Raw genomic sequence first — 18,665 nt, forward strand, 5'->3', positions numbered from 1 at the left:
AAATGAGGGTCAATCCCACTATTCGTTGGTAAAAGAGTAACCCAAGAATTGGCTAGTCTTACACTACTAAATTAGAGAAGGCTAGAGCAGATAGCTCTCGTGTAACTTTGCGCGAAATTCAAAAAACAATCAAACCCTTCAAATTATTAAGATTTTACTTACTTCTCTCAGAAACTGACTCATATTAAACTAAACATGGCAAATTTATGTTTATTACTAAAAACAATAACTTACAAAACTTGTTTCTTAGCGGTAGAATTTTACTTTCTTCCTTCCCCTTTCACGGTTTATTCGCTTTCTCTCTCTTTCACATATCTGTCCTTCATTTTCTGCTAAACACCTATAATTTGTACCCCCTTCTCAAAAATCACAACGAATACGTCTTTTAGCTTTATATTGGATAATAACAATATAAAGTCTCATAATCCTAGGATGTTCCATAAACTTCACAGCTGCTAGACGATCGATCCCTGCAATGGTTTTTCTAACGATTTTGTGTTGTGAAACTTAGTCTCTTGGTGACTAGTCAAAAGCCAGCAATTTTTTTCACCTCTCTTAATACCAACTGATGTTTCTTACGCCTAACATCTTAACACTCCTTTTATTGATGGAATTATGAAACTTTAATGTCACCTTTATTATATAAAAGCGACTCAGATACAATTATGGTCATTTGAAACTTGTGGCAGGTTTGTTACAAATGGATTAATGTAGCTTCTTTATAAAGTGTTTTGTTAAAACATTTAACCACTTGTACAAAAATATTTTGATAGATTTTGAATATCCTCTTTATAATAAGTACTTTGTAACTGTGTTGGAACATATGAAGTTTAACTGACCTCTTTGGATCTTTCCATTAGAATAGTTGTATAGATAGTTTTATGTATCATTAAGGTAACATTTAAACTTCTTTGAATATTTAATGAAACAGAAAGTAGAAAGACGAACCCCATTTAATGCTTTAAATTTAAGGAAATCTTTTTCTTAATATTTGAGAATATCAAGTCCCCAATATTCAATAGTGATTTGGTTTATGTTTAAGATGTATTTTCCTTAGAGAGTAAAATTCTATGATTATCAACATATAAAGACCCAAGCATAAGTGAAATTACTAAAGTTATTTTCAATTTGCTCTTCATGAATAATAAAATGCTGGAAAAAACGTATTAGACTAAAACAAAATATGAAGTATTTGTGCTGAATACTAAACTTTTATTTGGACAAAATATTGGAACATTCCTTTAACATGAATAACCTGCATCGTGTACATTTAATTTATTGTTAAGTACCCTTTATTAAAACTTGTTTTGATTATTAATTATATGCTAATAAATATATAATGTGTGAGCCATACTTTTTAGAGCTGTTTTCTCTTAAATTTAAGACAATTTACCTTGACCATTAATTTATTTTAGAAATTATCATATGACGTAGAATTAGAGAAAATATATTAATCAAGAGTAAAGATAGAAACATAATAATAAACTGTGTTAAAGTTCAATATTTTTTAAAACAAAAAACACACTGAAAATAATTTGGAGCTTTTCTGTACAGGTGTTTTATAAAAACATGCTCGGCATGGCCGAGTGTGTTTAGGCGTTCGACTTGTAATCCGAGGGTCGCGGGTTCGAATCCAGGTCGCACCAAACATGCTCGCCCTTTCAGCCGTGGGGGTGTTATAATGTGACAGTCAATCCCACTGTTCGTTGTTAAAAGAGTGGCCCAAGAGTTGGCGGTGAGTGATGATGACTAGGTGCATTCCCTCTAGTCTTACACTGCTAAATTAGGGACGGCTATCTGCGCTAGCCTGATTTATAACTGAATCAGGTTTAAATAACCTCGGTGGGTACAACATAGATAATCCATTGTATAGCTTTGTGTTTAATATACAAATAAATCAAAAATAATTTTGCAGTAAACAAAACAGTTTGTTTGTTTTGAATTTCGCGCAAAGCTACACGAGGGCTATCTGCGCTAAAACAAATCACAGAAAAACTCTGGACAACATTATTTTGACATCTATTTTTTCTTAACAGGAACATTTTCTGCTCGATCGAATAACAATCAATAATTCATGTTTTATTTAAAATGACGTCTTTAAAATAGGCATTACTACACACAGTGAAAAACAGACTATGACACTGAGAAGTATATATAGTTATTTCACTTCCATACCTCTGATACACGGATGTTATTTTTGTTGAGTAATTTGAAATCTAAAAGCAACTAGAAATATTAAAACGTCTTTACGTGAATACTGACGAGTTGAATATACCGATAAATGAGGTTGTGACTGATCGAAAGTAACTATTTTTTGCAATGAAAATATTGTCCATGTTTGGTCATAATGATTTTATATTAAGGTAAATAGACTAAACGTATGCGAGCTGAAATGGTAAAAATATTGCTTTAGAGACGTCTGAAAAGCTTGTTACAGAATGTAACTCTTTAGTTTAATTCTGAGTCATGTCAAAAGTCTTAAATTTGGCAAGTGTCTCAATTCGCGCAATTCGAAGACCTCGATTTCCAAAAATTATTTGTTCTAACGTTAAAAAAATGGATCAATAAATAAACAGTATTTTAGGTAATAATTGTAAAAGTTTAAACCTGTGGAAAAATGAAGTTTATTTACCCTGTGTGTGTGTGAATTGTCTTCTTTTTTATTTCACTCTGATTTCTCACTCCCTATATTGAAATAATGTTTTCGTTAAAAAGTCAAAAACAAATAGTTTAGCTTTCGCAAGGACCCGGCATGGCCAAGCGTGTTTAGGCGTGCGACTCGTAATCTGAGAGTCGCGGGTTCTCATCCCCGTCGTGGGGGTGTTATAATGTGATAGCCAGCATAGATAGCCCTTGAGTAGCTTTGTGCGAAATTAAAAACCACACAAAAACTTTCGCAAGTAAATTGTTATTGACACGTTATTTGTGAAAATTAGCAATATCACGTGTACGTACTTAAGAAGAAAATAAAAGGTAAAGAAGCTGGTAGTGACTGCCTGATTTCGCAGAATTAAGCAAAAAGCTACACAATGGGCTATCTTTGTTCTGCCCACAACGGCTATGGAAATCAGGTTTCTCGGAGTGAGAGTCTGCAGACATTCTATTGTGTCACTGGATGGCATCTGGTATGTGTGTGTTTTTCTTATAGCAAACCTACATGGGGCTATCTGCTGAGTCCACCAAGGGGAATCGAACCGTTGTAACTCCGTAGATTTACTCTGAACCAGCGGGGAACAAGCATCTAGTAAAGGAAGACCTGGAAATCTTGCTTACATCCAGAACAACTAAGATTTGCATCTTTGGCTAACATACTTGGGGTGAATTAGAAATATTATATACTCAAATGAAATCGTCACCTATTTGTTGCGATTGTAAATATTTTAAGTTTGGAGAAAGGTTAGTTAAAAGGATTTAATAAAAAGTATTTTCTAAGTTTTAAACAGAGGATTGAAATTTAATTGTAAATTTGTTGTCATAAACTGTTGAACGACTACACACACCACAACAACAGTCTTAGTATGTTTTGAATTTCGCGCAAAGCTATACGAGGGCTATCTGCGCTAGCCGTCCCTAATTTAGCACTTTAAGACTAGATGAAAGGTAGCTAGTCATCGCCACCCAACGCCAGCTCTTGGGCTCCTCTTTTATCAACAAATAGTGGGATTGACCGTAATATTATAACGCTCTCACGGCTGAAAGGGCGAGCATGTTTGGTATGACTGGGATTCAAAACCGCGACTCTCGGATTAAGACTCGAGTACCTTAACCACCTGACCATGCCAGGACACAAACACTCTTTTTTTATCTTTAATTGATAGATGTTTTATAAATAAAGTTCCTATAGTTATGTTTAGCCTGATTAATGACCATCATTTATTTCCTATGAGCTCTCCAGCTCTCCCTCCTCAAGCACAGATAGCCCATTGTGTAGGTTTGTGCTTAATTCTATAACAAACAAAGAAATCTTTTCTATGAAATTACTTATCTATTCAATATTCAGTAACCATTAGTCAGGATTTTTTTTAAAACTTTATTCAAACCTTAGTAGGATCATCGAAAAGGATAAAGAATATTAGTCACTTCTTCTCTGATTAAAAAGCGAGTATTGTATCATTAAAAAACAAATCAAAGTTTGCCATCATTTTACAGCTGGTCCTCTATTTCGTGAAGCCATGAATCTGGACTAGAGGAAGGCTCAAGGTAGTTTTGTTCAATGCCCGGACAAATAGTTTCGGTGGTTAATACCGCAGAAGTTAATATTTCGGGGTAATATTCGTGAGACTTCTGTCCATCTCTCTTCTTCGGTAAGCATGGAATCGGAGATTTGACGTAAGCCAGACTTTTTAGTACATTTTCGATCTCATTGTCTGATTGAGCTCCGTCATGAGCTGGAACAGTATGAGACTGACTGGTAGCATGACATAACTTCTTCTCTCTTGCATCAGAGGATCTGCTATGATTTACTTTCGTCGATTCGTTAAACGTTTTCATAATGGCATGACTCGAACGATCTGCTCCGTGACTTACCACGTCAAATGTGTTATCATAGTGGTAAGTTTGACTTTGACTTGAATTTAGTGGTCTACTATAAATTTCATCGAGAACGCTGGTTCCAGTGTAAGATTCACACGGATCAGGATTCGAATCTTGTTCACGGTCAAGTACTGGGAAGAAAGATGACTGAAATATGTGTGTCTCCAAGACGTCATTTGGATCACCTGGATGATAGAAAGTTATCATGGCCACTTGATGTAAAAGTAACGATCTATTAGTGTTACATGAAGAATCATAAAAAAATTAACATGTAAAAATATAATTAAAACCAATAAATGGTGATTAGTACAGTGAGAACGAGTTTAAAGACTGACAACATAGCGGTCTTACGTCATACCTACTTTCAGCATAATTGAACTTTGAACTCTTGAAGACAGAGAGGGTTGAGAAGTGTTACAATAAAGATGATGTCACTAATTGGAAAACATGTTTAACATGATAATAAATATAGTGTCGTTTGTCAGAAAACATGATATGGTTACAAAAATAGTATCTTCGGTAGAAGAACATACATAACATGATGATAAATATTGTATTATCAATGAGAAAATATGTATAATATGATGATGAAGATAGTATTATCAATGTGAAAACACGTATAATATGATGATGAAGATAGTATTATCAATGTGAAAAACACGTATAATATGATGATGAAGATAGTATTATCAATGGGAAAACACGTATAACATGATGATGAAGATAGTATTATCAATGTGAAAACAGGTATAATATGATGATGAAGATAGTATTATCAATGGGAAAACACGTATAATATGATGATAAAAGATAGTATTATCAATGGGAAAACACGTATAATATGATGATGAAGATAGTATTATCAATGTGAAAACACGTATAATATGATGATGAAGATAGTATTATCGATGAGAAAACACGTATAATATGATGATTAAGATAGTATTATCAATGTGAAAACACGTATAATATGATGATGAAGATACTATTATCAATGTGAAAACACGTATAATATGATGATGAAGATAGTATTATCAATGAGAAAACACGTATAATATGATGATGAAGATAGTATTATCAATGAGAAAACACGTATAATATGATGATGAAGATAGTATTATCAATGTGAAAACACGTATAATATGATGATAAAAGATAGTATTATCAATGGGAAAACACGTATAATATGATGATGAAGATGGTATTATCGATGAGAAAACACGTATAATATGATGATGAAGATGGTATTATCGATGAGAAAACACGTATAATATGATGATGAAGATAGTATTATCAATGTGAAAACACGTATAATATGATGATGAAGATAGTATTATCGATGAGAAAACACGTATAATATGATGATGAAGATAGTATTATCAATGTGAAAACACGTATAATATGATGATGAAGATAGTATTATCGATGAGAAAACACGTATAATATGATGATGAAGATAGTATTATCAATGAGAAAACACGTATAATATGATGATGAAGATAGTATTATCAATGTGAAAACACGTATAATATGATGATGAAGATAGTATTATCGATGAGAAAACACGTATAATATGATGATGAAGATAGTATTATCGATGAGAAAACACGTATAATATGATGATGAAGATAGTATTATCAATGTGAAAACACGTATAATATGATGATGAAGATAGTATTATCAATGTGAAAACACGTATAATATGATGATGAAGATAGTATTATCGATGAGAAAACACGTATAATATGATGATGAAGATAGTATTATCAATGTGAAAACACGTATAATATGATGATGAAGATAGTATTATTAATGGGAAAACACGTATAATATGATGATAAAAGATAGTATTATCAATGGGAAAACACGTATAATATGATGATGAAGATAGTATTATCAATGTGAAAAACACGTATAATATGATGATGAAGATAGTATTATCAATGGGAAAACACGTATAACATGATGATGAAGATAGTATTATCAATGGGAAAACACGTATAATATGATGATGAAGATAGTATTATCAATGGGAAACACGTATAATATGATGATAAAGATAGTATTATCAATGGGAAAACACGTATAATATGATGATGAAGATAATGTTAGCAATGGAAAGACATAATATAACATAATTAGAAATACTTTGTCAGGAAACCTAATATTAGTGTTTAGTATCTAATACCAATAGTTTCATTACGCTCCGATGGAGAAACAACGAATGTAAAACATTTTTTATGCGATTTTTACAGAAACGCCATATTTTATATCATGGTTTTTACTTTTGAATGGTATTGTAAAATAATATCCAACTTTTGTTGAATGATTGAGATTAATGTATTGTTTCTGTATTTAGGTTTTTTTTCAACAGATCGATTATGGTCTCTTTGTAAAACACAGTACACTGTGCTGTATAAACATAAAATTAGCACTAACATTATTATTACGAACATTTTTTTTTCTCTCAGAACTTTCTATCCGCGTAAGAGTGTAACTATTACGCCAAGCCTTGTGAAAATGATAATTAACTAACTTATCCTCCCACGGTACGGCTGCATCGCTTGGCGCCATAGATTGTTACTACACACTCGTTGAACCAAACTCTTACTGACCACAATACTGCCTGTTTGACAGATAGTTGTTAGAACACTGTCACGTCGTTGTCTTATTGGATATCTAATTTAAAAAAAATAACAACTTAATTACAGCAACTTCAACAGAACGATATGTTAGGCCTAATATAGCTGAATTTGATGACACTGTTATTGTCAAAAATGACGACAACCTACTCACAAATGTAACGAATCTGGTAATTGCTTCTAACGGTAGATATTATAACGATTAAAAAGAATGAACAATATCCATTATTTCCCTTACCAAATCCACAAATTTTCTCGTTTGCTCAAATCGTTAATAAGTTTGAAATTGAAGAAAATAATGTGGTATGAGAGTGATCATGCTAAGAAGTCGCACTGTTTCTTCTGTGTAGGTTAAACTACGCCAAGTGCTGATCTGAAGGTATAAACATTCTTCAAACAGTGATGTTAGTAATGCCACGCAGCGTTGGTTTGTGGTACCGTAAAGAAGACTGGATACGGTTGTATTTCAAAGATGTGTAGTGTTATAATGTACAAATTAATAGGAAGAACAACATGTATGTAAGATAAACAGAAATTATGGAGCTTCTACAAACTACACAGAATTACCTGACGTCTATATATACGCTGGGATCTGTCGACTTAATTTTGTCTATATCAGGAAACAATTCATCATATTCTCAGTTTACCTGTTAAAAGTACATTTCTAAAGTGTGGATTATGTCACAGTTTCAGGATTGTTTGAAAATGAATGAAATATCATTAACTTTATGTAGAAAATTTCAGACTTATATTTTATAGTTTAAATTACTAATACACTTACTGTAATGCGTTATAAAGAAAGTAGGTATTCTTGGTAATTTTATTCTATAGATGAACTGCTTTAGCAAGATGTCTTTCTCATATATAAGCTGCAATTTTAAGGGGTGCAAACTTTCTTACTCAGCACAATTCCGTTTCTGTGCAAACAATCCGGATACATACTGACTGTTTTATCTCAGTTACAACGCTTTTAAATAGATGATAATCATAAAAAAAATATATATCCTGTAACGTAGAGCTAAAGAAATAAAATAAAACACAACGCATGCCCAAGTTGCTAGACAACAGACTGTGGGTGGTTTGGGACCGCCAGGTGGTTTGAACACTCGACTTTAATCTGAGGATCACGGGTTCGAATCCCTCTCACACCAGGCATGCTCGCTCTTTCAGCCGTGGAAAAAGAGTAACCAAAGAGTTGGCGGTGGGTGGTGATGACTGGCTGCTTTCCTTCTAGTCTTATACTGCTAAAGCAAAGACTGCTTGCACAAATAGCCCTCGTGTAGCTTTGCGTGTAATCCAAAAACAAACAATACTCTTCCTTGCATTTACGCATAAATTTTTATTAATATTGATTACACAACTCAAATCTAACCCAGAATAAAGTTATTTCTGCAGTTGCTCAGTATAACTGCTGATAAATGTGCTTCCCAAAGATCTTCTTACCCTGTATTTTAACTTAGTGTACAGTATATATCATAAAAAGAAGCCAGAGAGAATCGAAAGGACCCATTATTGTCAATGGTAGTCTTAGAGGGTTTTAAATTAATTTCAAAATTTTCAAGCAGAAAAGAATACAGAGAAATGCCGCTCATTAAATTCTTCTTTTATGTTAATTCATATTAGGAGTAAATAATAAACACAATATGTTGATTATGTATCTATCTGGGGTTCTGAGTCAAAAGAAGCGCACTTTCAAGGGGTATTCGTAATGTAAGCAAAACTTCGTTCTGCTGTACAACAAAACCCACATATTTTTCGAAACAAAAATATATCTGAATTTAATAATCTATTGTTCTGTTTGCTCATGTTATCTACAACGCAATCCTTTCGCATCTGTCTATGTTTAAGTTCTGGTAACATGAAGTCAATTAATCTAACAGTGCACGTCTACAAGTCTTGGGTCACTGTCTTTATAGCGGAGTATATGGTATTATACATTGATATAGGTTCAATTCCATTAAAATAAGACGGTAGTTTTATAATTGTACTCACCTGAATGATGTTTTGGTAGTTTAAACAACTAACGCAATTTGCATCAAATTGCGTAGGCTAAGATAAATCCTGATTTCGTGTGATATAATTCGTAGTGTGGCCTTGTTACAAGGATAAGAGAGGGGAAGCTAAGCAAATGGAACACAGGCGTTTCGAAGAATATGGATGAAAATCACATGAGTTCACTCAGGGTAAGAAAAGACCAAACACTTTAGTTATAATATTTCATATAAGAGGTTTTCTTTCTATTTTGTGTAAGGAAACAGTACAATGGAATTTGTGTTTTAGCCGCAATGTCAGTTTAACTTGTCTTTAAAACAATGAAGAGAACAATGTTATATGGCTTTCTTGCTTTAAGTGTAATTTACATAATAGATAACGAAACGTGGTTTGGTTTGTTTTGAATTTTGGGCAAAGCTACACGAGGACTATCTGCGATAGCTGTCCCTAATTTAGCAGTGTAAGACTACAAGGTGGCCCGGCATGGCCAGGTGGGTTAAGGCGTTCGACTAGTAATCTGAAGGCCGCGAGTTCGAATGCAGGTCACACGAAACATGCTCGCCCTTTCAGCCGTGAGGGCGTTATAAAGTGCAACCAACCTCACTATTCGTTAGTAAAAGAGTGGCCCAAGAGTTGGCTGTGGGTGGTGATGACTAGATGCCTTCCCTCTAGTCTTACACTGCTAAATTAGGAACGGCTAGAGCAGATAGCCCTCGTGTAGCTTTGTATGAGATTCAAAAACAAAAAAGACTCTTGGGCTACTATTTTACCAACAAATAGTGGAATTGACCGTCACATTATAATGCCTTCACAGCTGAAAGGGCGAGCATGATTCATGCGACGGGGATTCGAACCCGCGACCCTCAGATTACGAGTCGAGCACCTTAACCACCTGGCCATGCCGAGCCCGGAGGTTTGCGCTCTACTGTGTACCACCGTAGTTTCTTTTATAGAATTGGTTTAATTGTTTCACTTATTCAAACGAGTTCAAAATATTTTTTCACTGATTACATTACATTCCTTGAAGACGAAATTTGTTGTTTTATGTATCTATCTGTTTCAGAATAACTATAATCCCCAATTACCATAACGTGTAGGAATACAATATATTATGTTATTTTAGGGCGGGCTATAAAAAGACGCGTGGATATACAGTGAACACTACCTAATCCACTATAATTAAAGCGAATAAATGTGACTAAATAAATGTTCGTATTGTAATATTATGATATGTAACAACTGGCAAATGTATTTTAGATGTATTGCAAATGAACTATTATTAGACAATTTTTAAGTCACGTTCAGCAATTTTGGGAAGAACTGTGAATCGTTCGATTATCAGTATTTATGTTCTTATAAAAGTTAAAATAACTAAATTAATCGATATGTGCAATTCCATCATTATATTAGGAAATAGTATTATATATAGTTGTTGGTGTGAAATACAAAATATCAGCATGCTCCTTGTTTTAAAAAGTGATTAATAGAAACTAATACGTAATTTCGTTAACAGATTTAAGTTACGATTCTTATTAGAGAAAAAAGTGCGCCGAACAAAATGATGAAGTTAAATTATTTTTAAAAATTTGGATTCAAAAATGTCGATGGCTTATTAAATATCAAAATACTGGAAAATTTTGGGCCGAACAAAACGATGAATTAGAATTATTTTTAAAAACTTGGATTCAAAAATGTCGATGGTTTATTAAAGATTAAAATACTGGAAAATTTTGGACCGAACAAAACGATGAATTAGAATTATTTTTAAAAACTTGGATTCAAAAATGTCGATGGTTTATTAAAGATTAAAATACTGGAAAATTTTGGGCCGAACAAAACAATGAATTAGAATTATTTTTAAAAACTTGGAATAAAAAATATCGATGGCTTACTAAATATCAAAATACTGGAAAATTTTGGGCCGAACAAAACGATGAATTAGAATTATTTTTAAAAACTTGGATTCAAAAATGTCGATGGTTTATTAAAGATCAAAATACTGGAAAATTTTGGGCCGAACAAAACGATGAATAAGAATTATTTTTAAAAACTTGGATTCAAAAATGTCGATGGTTTATTAAAGATCAAAATACTGGAAAAATTTGGACCGAACAAAACGATGAATTAGAATTATTTTTAAAAACTTGAATTCAAAAATGTCGATGATTTATTAAAGATTAAAATACTGGGAAATTTTGGGCCGAACAAAACGATGAATTAGAATTATTTTTAAAAACTTGGATTCAAAAATGTCGATGATTTATTAAAGATTAAAATACTAGGAAATTTTGGGCCGAACAAAACGACGAATTAGAATTATTTTTAAAAACTTGAAATAAAATATGTCGATGGTTTATTAAAGATCAAAATACTGGGAAATTTCTTCTTTTTGTTTGAGTTATTATTTTTTTCCTTTCTTGTGTTATCGTGTGTTTTCTTATAGCAAAGCCACATGGGGCGATCTGCTGAGCCCACCGAGGAGAATCGAACTCCTCATTTTAGGGTTGTAAATCCGTAGAATTACCGCTGTACTAGTGGGGAGGAGTGTGTGATATGTATATATTTTTAATAATTATTGTACAATATACAATAGTAATATATACACTAGATTATGACCGAATTTAAACTTACAATACAAAAGCTTGAATGTTGTAATAAAAATATTCAAAATAATACATTTTATAACTATTACTTCTGAGGTTGTTGAAGTTAAAGAAAATCGTAACTTTAAAACATCATCCACTTTAAGTATGTAGTAGAATATAATAATTATTTATTTAAAGATGTTACGGATAATAGTGATAATGTAATGGATGAATATGTTTTTATTTCTTTGTAAAAACTGGTTGTTTGGTGTCGAGCTTGTAAAATAGGTTTGTTTTTTTAATAAAAAGTAACTATCTATCTATACCTCTGCAAACATCCTTGTCTGGATCACTGCTACTACTCTCCATTATTTTCCATCCTAATCCATCATTACTAGAAGAAGACCCAGGTGATGCTGTGGTTGGAGTTGAGCCAGCAGAGGGCGCCTGTGTCTTTATTTTGGTAGTGCACTGGAAGTACTCGAACCAACGCGTCTTACCAGCATCTTTCTTCAGCCGTTTCTCTTTAGCTCTTCGGTTCTGGAACCATACTTGCACCACCCTCATGTCCAGTCCTGTGTCCTGACTAAGCTGCTCTCGGACATGACGGGCAGGCTTAGAATTCTTTCTATACGCTTTTTTTAACATGTCCAGCTGTTTGGCTGTGATAGTTGTCCTAGGTCTCTTGGTTGTTCCGTCTGAGTTGGAATCAGAAGAGGAAGAAAAAGAAAGACAAGCTATAACAACTATTTGAGACTAAATCTATTGAAATGAAGTAGTGTCTTAAAACAATATTTCGAGACATATTTATCGTAAATGGTATAAAATAAAATGGCACTTTATTCTACAAACAATTACTGATTTATTACCTTAGTTTATTAATAACGAATTAACCTCATGTCTCTAGAAGAGCTTTAACGAAACGTAGACTTCAACCATCTTGTACTTAATTGAAGTATTCAACAAGGAATAAAATATGTCTATTAAACAAAAGTTGGTAAAACAAGATGACCGTTTGTTCTTGGCACATACCACGAATTTTTAGAGCTTCATAATCGCTCTTGCAGACCAGTCTTTTGTCTTCCATCAGATAAAAGAGATCACCGGTGTTGAGACGCTCCTTACAGAGGATACAGGAGAAACAATGAATATGGTAGACGTTCTCTCGGGCTCTTCTGACAATCTGTGAAGGAGAGATCCCTTGGGCACAACTAGCACACTTTGTACCATAACGTCTGTTGGAAACAAAGATATTTTCACACTAACATTTAAACATGTAACCAAATTACGTATCTGACAGTCTTGGTAAAACATCAGCATTATTTCGAAGTTAATGTTTACTTATTATTTCCGGACTATTTAAGGATGATTTGATATTATATTTGATATTTTGAAAATAAATGTAATTCGTCTTGATTATGATAAATATTAATATGAAGAACACGAGTCCATATTGAACAATTAACCTACTAGGACCTTAACTTTTGACCTAATGATAATAATTATAATTAGACCAATCATCCTATCTGATTATCAGCTGTGAAGAAAAAAAGGAAAAATCAATAGCTTAATGTCGTGTTTTTACAGTTTTTGAACATTTGAGTGAACAAAATCACAAACAAACAGAGAACGTGGGAAGCGTTGGCATTTGGAGAGCTGACATTCGTTTAGTTTTTTCCAGAATGTACTGACAACAATGAATATTCACTGTAATTTGAGATACATTTGCAGGTATGATATATGAAACTTAAACGAAAATTTATGCAGCAAATAAGGTAAACAATCTAGTTAGAGACTTCAAGGTTCAGGAAGGACCGTCTCTAATTCAAAACTGCAGCATCCGCTGCCAACATGGCTATGTTTAATTAAAAAATGAAACTGATTGTCATTTTAATAACGTACGCAAAACTGAAAATGGGGCCTAATTCAGCTCTTGTTGTCGGTTAATGCCCTATAGTTTGTGATGTCTAGACTAAAGCCCTAAAGTCGAAAAATGGCTTTAAAATTCCGTTAGGAGCAAACAAAGATCATTTTTTAGACTTATCATAATTACCCTGTAGCAATTTAGGGTACTGTTTAATTTTAAAATGATCAATATTTGTTTAAATTACAATTACCGTCTAGCGATCTATGGTACTGTTTTATTTTAAAATGACTATTTTTTATATAAATCACAACTGAGATACAACCTATGGCATTGTTTTATTTTAAAACGACTATTTTTTTTAAATAACAGTTACCTTCTAGCGAGCTCTGGTACTGAATTATCTAAAAATGACTAACGTTTGTTTAAATCACAATTACCCTATAGCGATCTAGGGTATTGTTTTATTTAACAATGAATATTTTTTTGTCTAAATCACATCTCGTACGAAGTTTTGTTAATGTGTTTATTTATCATTCCGGAATGTACGTGCGAATGTAATAGATCAATATCTCTATAGGTGGCTTGCATAAATAAGATGTATTTGTTATTGTGATGACACAAATAACGATCTTATCTGAGTTCACTTCTTAAAAACATTACTGTGTAATATTTCAATAATGGAGGCTTGTTTGTGATAAAAAAAAAAACCTTCAAACATGCACTACACACGTTTTCCCAGTAGACAAAAGTGATCGTTGCGTCTGAGTAAGAGCGAGAGTTCGAAACACTGCCTAATGTAAACAGTTCTTTTAATGGCGTTACACGTATTGGTGTACGTTCTTATGAATAACCGGTTCCAGTCAACCTTTTACTTGCGCATTTCCTTACCTAAAATGACATTCACTAATAAATTTTTTTGTTTGCTTGTTGCTCAACTAAAAAAGATACATTGTGGGCACCGATACTCTGCACGTTATGGGTGTCGAGACACGATTTTTCGCTTTATAAACCGTCATATTTTTCGCAGAGTTACCACTGAGAAAAGTATTTCATATTTTCACCACATAGTTATCATTTTGAAAAGCTCAACAAATTTAAGGACTTACACTGTTAAATTTCGAAGCTCGATTCTTGTGATGTCTAATGAGCGGGTAACCTTTATGTAACTCTTGAGTTTAAAAATAATTATTAAAAACTTTCTTTAATGAAAAGAAAACGAAGGGAGTGCTTTTCTTGGTAAAAATATTTCCTGTAATTTATTCGTTTCAACTTTACTCAGAAATAATTGCGAAAAAAAAGGAAATTTTTCGATAAATTTAAAAACAAAATCCTATTTGGTGTTATTGTAGGAGAAGAAATGATTTTGTCTGTATATTGTAATAAATACTGATTGTGTTGTATTAATAGATACAATCCATATACATACACAGAAGTAAGCACGTTTATATAACAACTGTTTCACGTGAATTTCTAGCACTGATTTCAATGTAATAATGATTATTTAACAGAGTTGCAAATTTTCAAAGCAAATAACAACTTCGCGTAGTTATTTTAAAACCAGAAATATTTGCCTCAGGATATATTTTACAGTTCACTTATCAGCAAAATCTGAATAAAAACATACTATTAATGTTTGAGTGAACTTTATACCATAACAGGCTATACTTTTATAACGTCTTTATATATCATTTACCATATTACCTTAAAGGTTAGAATAATCACTGGCATTACTAAGTACGCTAAAGCAAACAATGGATTTACTGAGCACTAGCTTAACAAAATGCATACCTGAAAAAATCATCTTTACATAGCACTTGTCCGTGCCGATAAAAGCACTTAGTCGTCAGGAGTATCTGACACTCTGCACATTTGAGACAGTTGGTGTGCCAAGTCCTGTCGAGCACTTTCAGGATAAATCTGTCCAAGATCGGTTGATCACAGCCAGAACATATCTGTTTGGATTCTGTAAGTACAAAAGGTGAATCTAGTATTAATATATAACTGGTTTACGTTATGTTTATATGTTTATGGTCCTGTCGTGTTAATTCGTACTACTTTTTGAAGTAATTCTAAATTTTTTAAACACTTGCGTAAAACTATTAACTATTCACAAAATGCAATTATGCTCTTACCACTTTAAAATAAAAGCAAAAAAAAATTGGGTGCATGGCGTGTTCTTCACGTTGTTTTTATGAACGAGGATATTGAAACTTAAATTCTAAGTTTTTAACCTGACTTATCATTAAGATTAGTTGGTGATGCGCAGTGTCAATTAAAAAAAACAATTGGATGAATAAATCTGTTGGTTCATTTGCACACCATGTGCTCAGGCACATGACAACATCGAAATACGGAGGTATTTATTAAACAATACCAGTAAGACACAATGTAAGATTAAAGCTAGTAAACAAACTGAATTTATTATTTCAAATTTTTAAGAATTACATTTCTTTTTGCGTAAGACAATCAGTGAGTTCGTGAAACCTAGTAGTTTTTCAAGTGGACAGGGATGACCAAATAATTAATAGATAAGGCTGGACAGTTTGACTAAATAATTAATAGATAAGACAATACACTTTTGTACGACTTACATACAGACAGTTTAGTTAGTGTGACGTATTTATTAATATGTGATAAACATAACACATTTGTATTCAGAGATTGATAGAACAAGTAGTGTGACTAGGTCTTATTTTCTTTATTACAATCATATCAACTACATTCTGTAATTATTAGCAATATCTACAAAACAAAAAATGTCAGACTAAATGTCGCTAGTGTAGTGTATCCAGCAAAATTATATATATGTAACCTATACACGTTCACTGCAGTACAAACAAGAAGCATAGTTTTACAGATTATTTTCGATTTAGCATGTTTATTTTGTGATATACAATGATTTTAATACACAGAGCAGTACAAAGCAGTTACTGTATAAAATTATAATTATTAATTTATAATACACGAAAAAACGAGCCTCGGGCGAACATTTGATGCTTTATCAACTGTTTTGGAAAACAAATATGGAATAACAACTGATATTTAGTGCATAACTTTGAATAAAACTGGTTGAGAAATACAGCTGAGTGGTAGAAGTTGACTTGCCGCCATTATACGTGAAAACAGAAGTTAGGGAGGGGAAGAGGGGTGATATCATCAATAATGACAAATTATAGTTCCAACTTTTGTCATCAGAAGGCACGTCGTCATGGACCCGTTACTAGGCTGCCTTTACAAGTGGTCGTAATGTCATAGTACCAAATTTTGCCAACAAGGCAGTATTCCTACCTGCAATATTGAGTGATCACGTATTAATACCACGATATAGAATTTACAACAAAAATTTATTAATTAATTCGTTCTAAAAAAAACAGTACGTTAATTCAAACTTACTCAAGTAATTAAGAATTTCAGAAACATTATTATAATAGAAAATATGGAGACTATAATTCTTTTTAATAACTCATTTTCTCACAATAAAAATTTTGTAGTCTGGTTTACATAAAAAAGAAACATCTGTTAAGAATGTACCTACATGAAAATGTAACAGAAAATTCGATAGGTCCTCTGCTGATCACTGAAGACATAGTGTAGAGAAAGCTGATATTATATATAATTGGGTGTGTATATAAACAGTTTGTATGCACACACAATCCTTTTTCCATTTATTCATCATGACACTTAGAAATATACAATAAGAATGCATCCGTGCATTACCTAAAGCTACATCTAAACACGTTAAATGAATAATTCCTGGAGCTAAAAATGACATTAAAACTAAATGTGATACTAGTCATTATTGAGAGACTTGGTTGACAAGAAAACACCTGTTAAACAGAAAAGAAAGTTGCTAATATAGAAAGGAAGGTTTTACCATTTTTGTAATACCAATACTTCCGTTATTTAGTGCTTTGACAGGACAGGCTATTCGAAAAATTGCTGGAATATAAAAATATGGCAACACGAATGGTTCTAGTTCATGAAGAAGTGGTACATTCTTTTTATCAAACCAAGGTTTATTAAAGGTCAGTAAATAAAATATTAAACTCTACAGATAGTGATATTAAGTCAGTCATACAAAATGATAAATTACCCTTTAGTGATGCAAAATGATACATTACCCTTAGATTATAGAGCAAAGGCGATAAACCAAGTGCGGCAACTTCATCAAACCTCTCACTTACAAGCCATGAAACCCGTTAAAATTAAAATGAAATTATTTACATATTGTCGTCAGTGTTCCTCAGAAATTTAAAAAAAAAAGAGATGAAAGTTAACAAATTCGATACGTTCCAGAGGAGATCTAACGTGGAGTGATCGTGGAGAAATAGTGATTAGTGGAAGATTCCTTCCAAACATAATCGACCTGCTACGAAAATGAAATAATTTTAATTATACACACCGGAAAAACTTTGCAGAACTATCACCAACACGAATATTCCTTAAGAAGTTGTTTGAAATGTAGAGGGATGGGATGGAAGTATATGAAACATGACACAAGTGTTAAAAGACCTAAACGTACTGTATCTGAATGAGGCCATTGAAAATAATCTTATTGCATTATTCATTCGTGTCTTGATTGTCATCATAGGACGTTGTCAGCCTTTTAAAGCTTAGTGATGTCTTGAGTCGTCTAAGAATTAACATCGTTTGTGGTAAAGGCCAAGTTAGAGACAAATTTGATGGTAAAAATTAAATAAAAGAGAACGACGCAGAAAATAATGTCTAATAAAACTCTACAATTTACCTATTATAACCCTGCACATTCAGCTAGATTTGGCAGAATGCAGCCTTTATTTAGATATGTAAAAGCACTAGCTAAGTTCGTAAGTCTAAAACATGTTTAAAGACTGGTTAAGTTGACAGGGGCTAGGTGGATTAAGGCATTCGACTCGTAATCTGTAGGTTACGGGCTCGAATCCCCGTCGCACCAAACATGCTTGCCCTTTCAGCCGTGAGGGCGTTATAATGTGAGAGTCAATCCCACTATTCGTTGGTAAAAGAGTAGCCCAAAAGTTGGCGCTGGGTGGTGATGACTAGCTGCCA

At 32.8% G+C, this 18,665-nt stretch overlaps 1 protein-coding gene across 1 annotated transcript in view; it reads right to left on the reverse strand.

Moving 5' to 3' along the window:
* Window positions 1-2,501: 2,501 nt before the first annotated feature.
* The window catches only part of LOC143239562 (uncharacterized), a 69,790-nt gene continuing 53,626 nt past the window's right edge, over window positions 2,502-18,665 (reverse strand). Inside the window, exons 2-5 of the mRNA XM_076480749.1 lie at window positions 15,408-15,582; window positions 12,785-12,987; window positions 12,079-12,450; window positions 2,502-4,718 (exon numbers count right to left, since the gene is read on the reverse strand). Of these exons, the coding sequence (XP_076336864.1) occupies window positions 4,144-4,718; window positions 12,079-12,450; window positions 12,785-12,987; window positions 15,408-15,582 (1,325 nt within the window). The 3' untranslated portion in view covers window positions 2,502-4,143. The remainder of the gene's footprint in view (window positions 4,719-12,078; window positions 12,451-12,784; window positions 12,988-15,407; window positions 15,583-18,665) is intronic.

Source organism: Tachypleus tridentatus, chromosome 13 (genome assembly GCF_004210375.1).
Source record: "Tachypleus tridentatus isolate NWPU-2018 chromosome 13, ASM421037v1, whole genome shotgun sequence".
Lineage (NCBI taxonomy): Eukaryota > Metazoa > Arthropoda > Merostomata > Xiphosura > Limulidae > Tachypleus > Tachypleus tridentatus.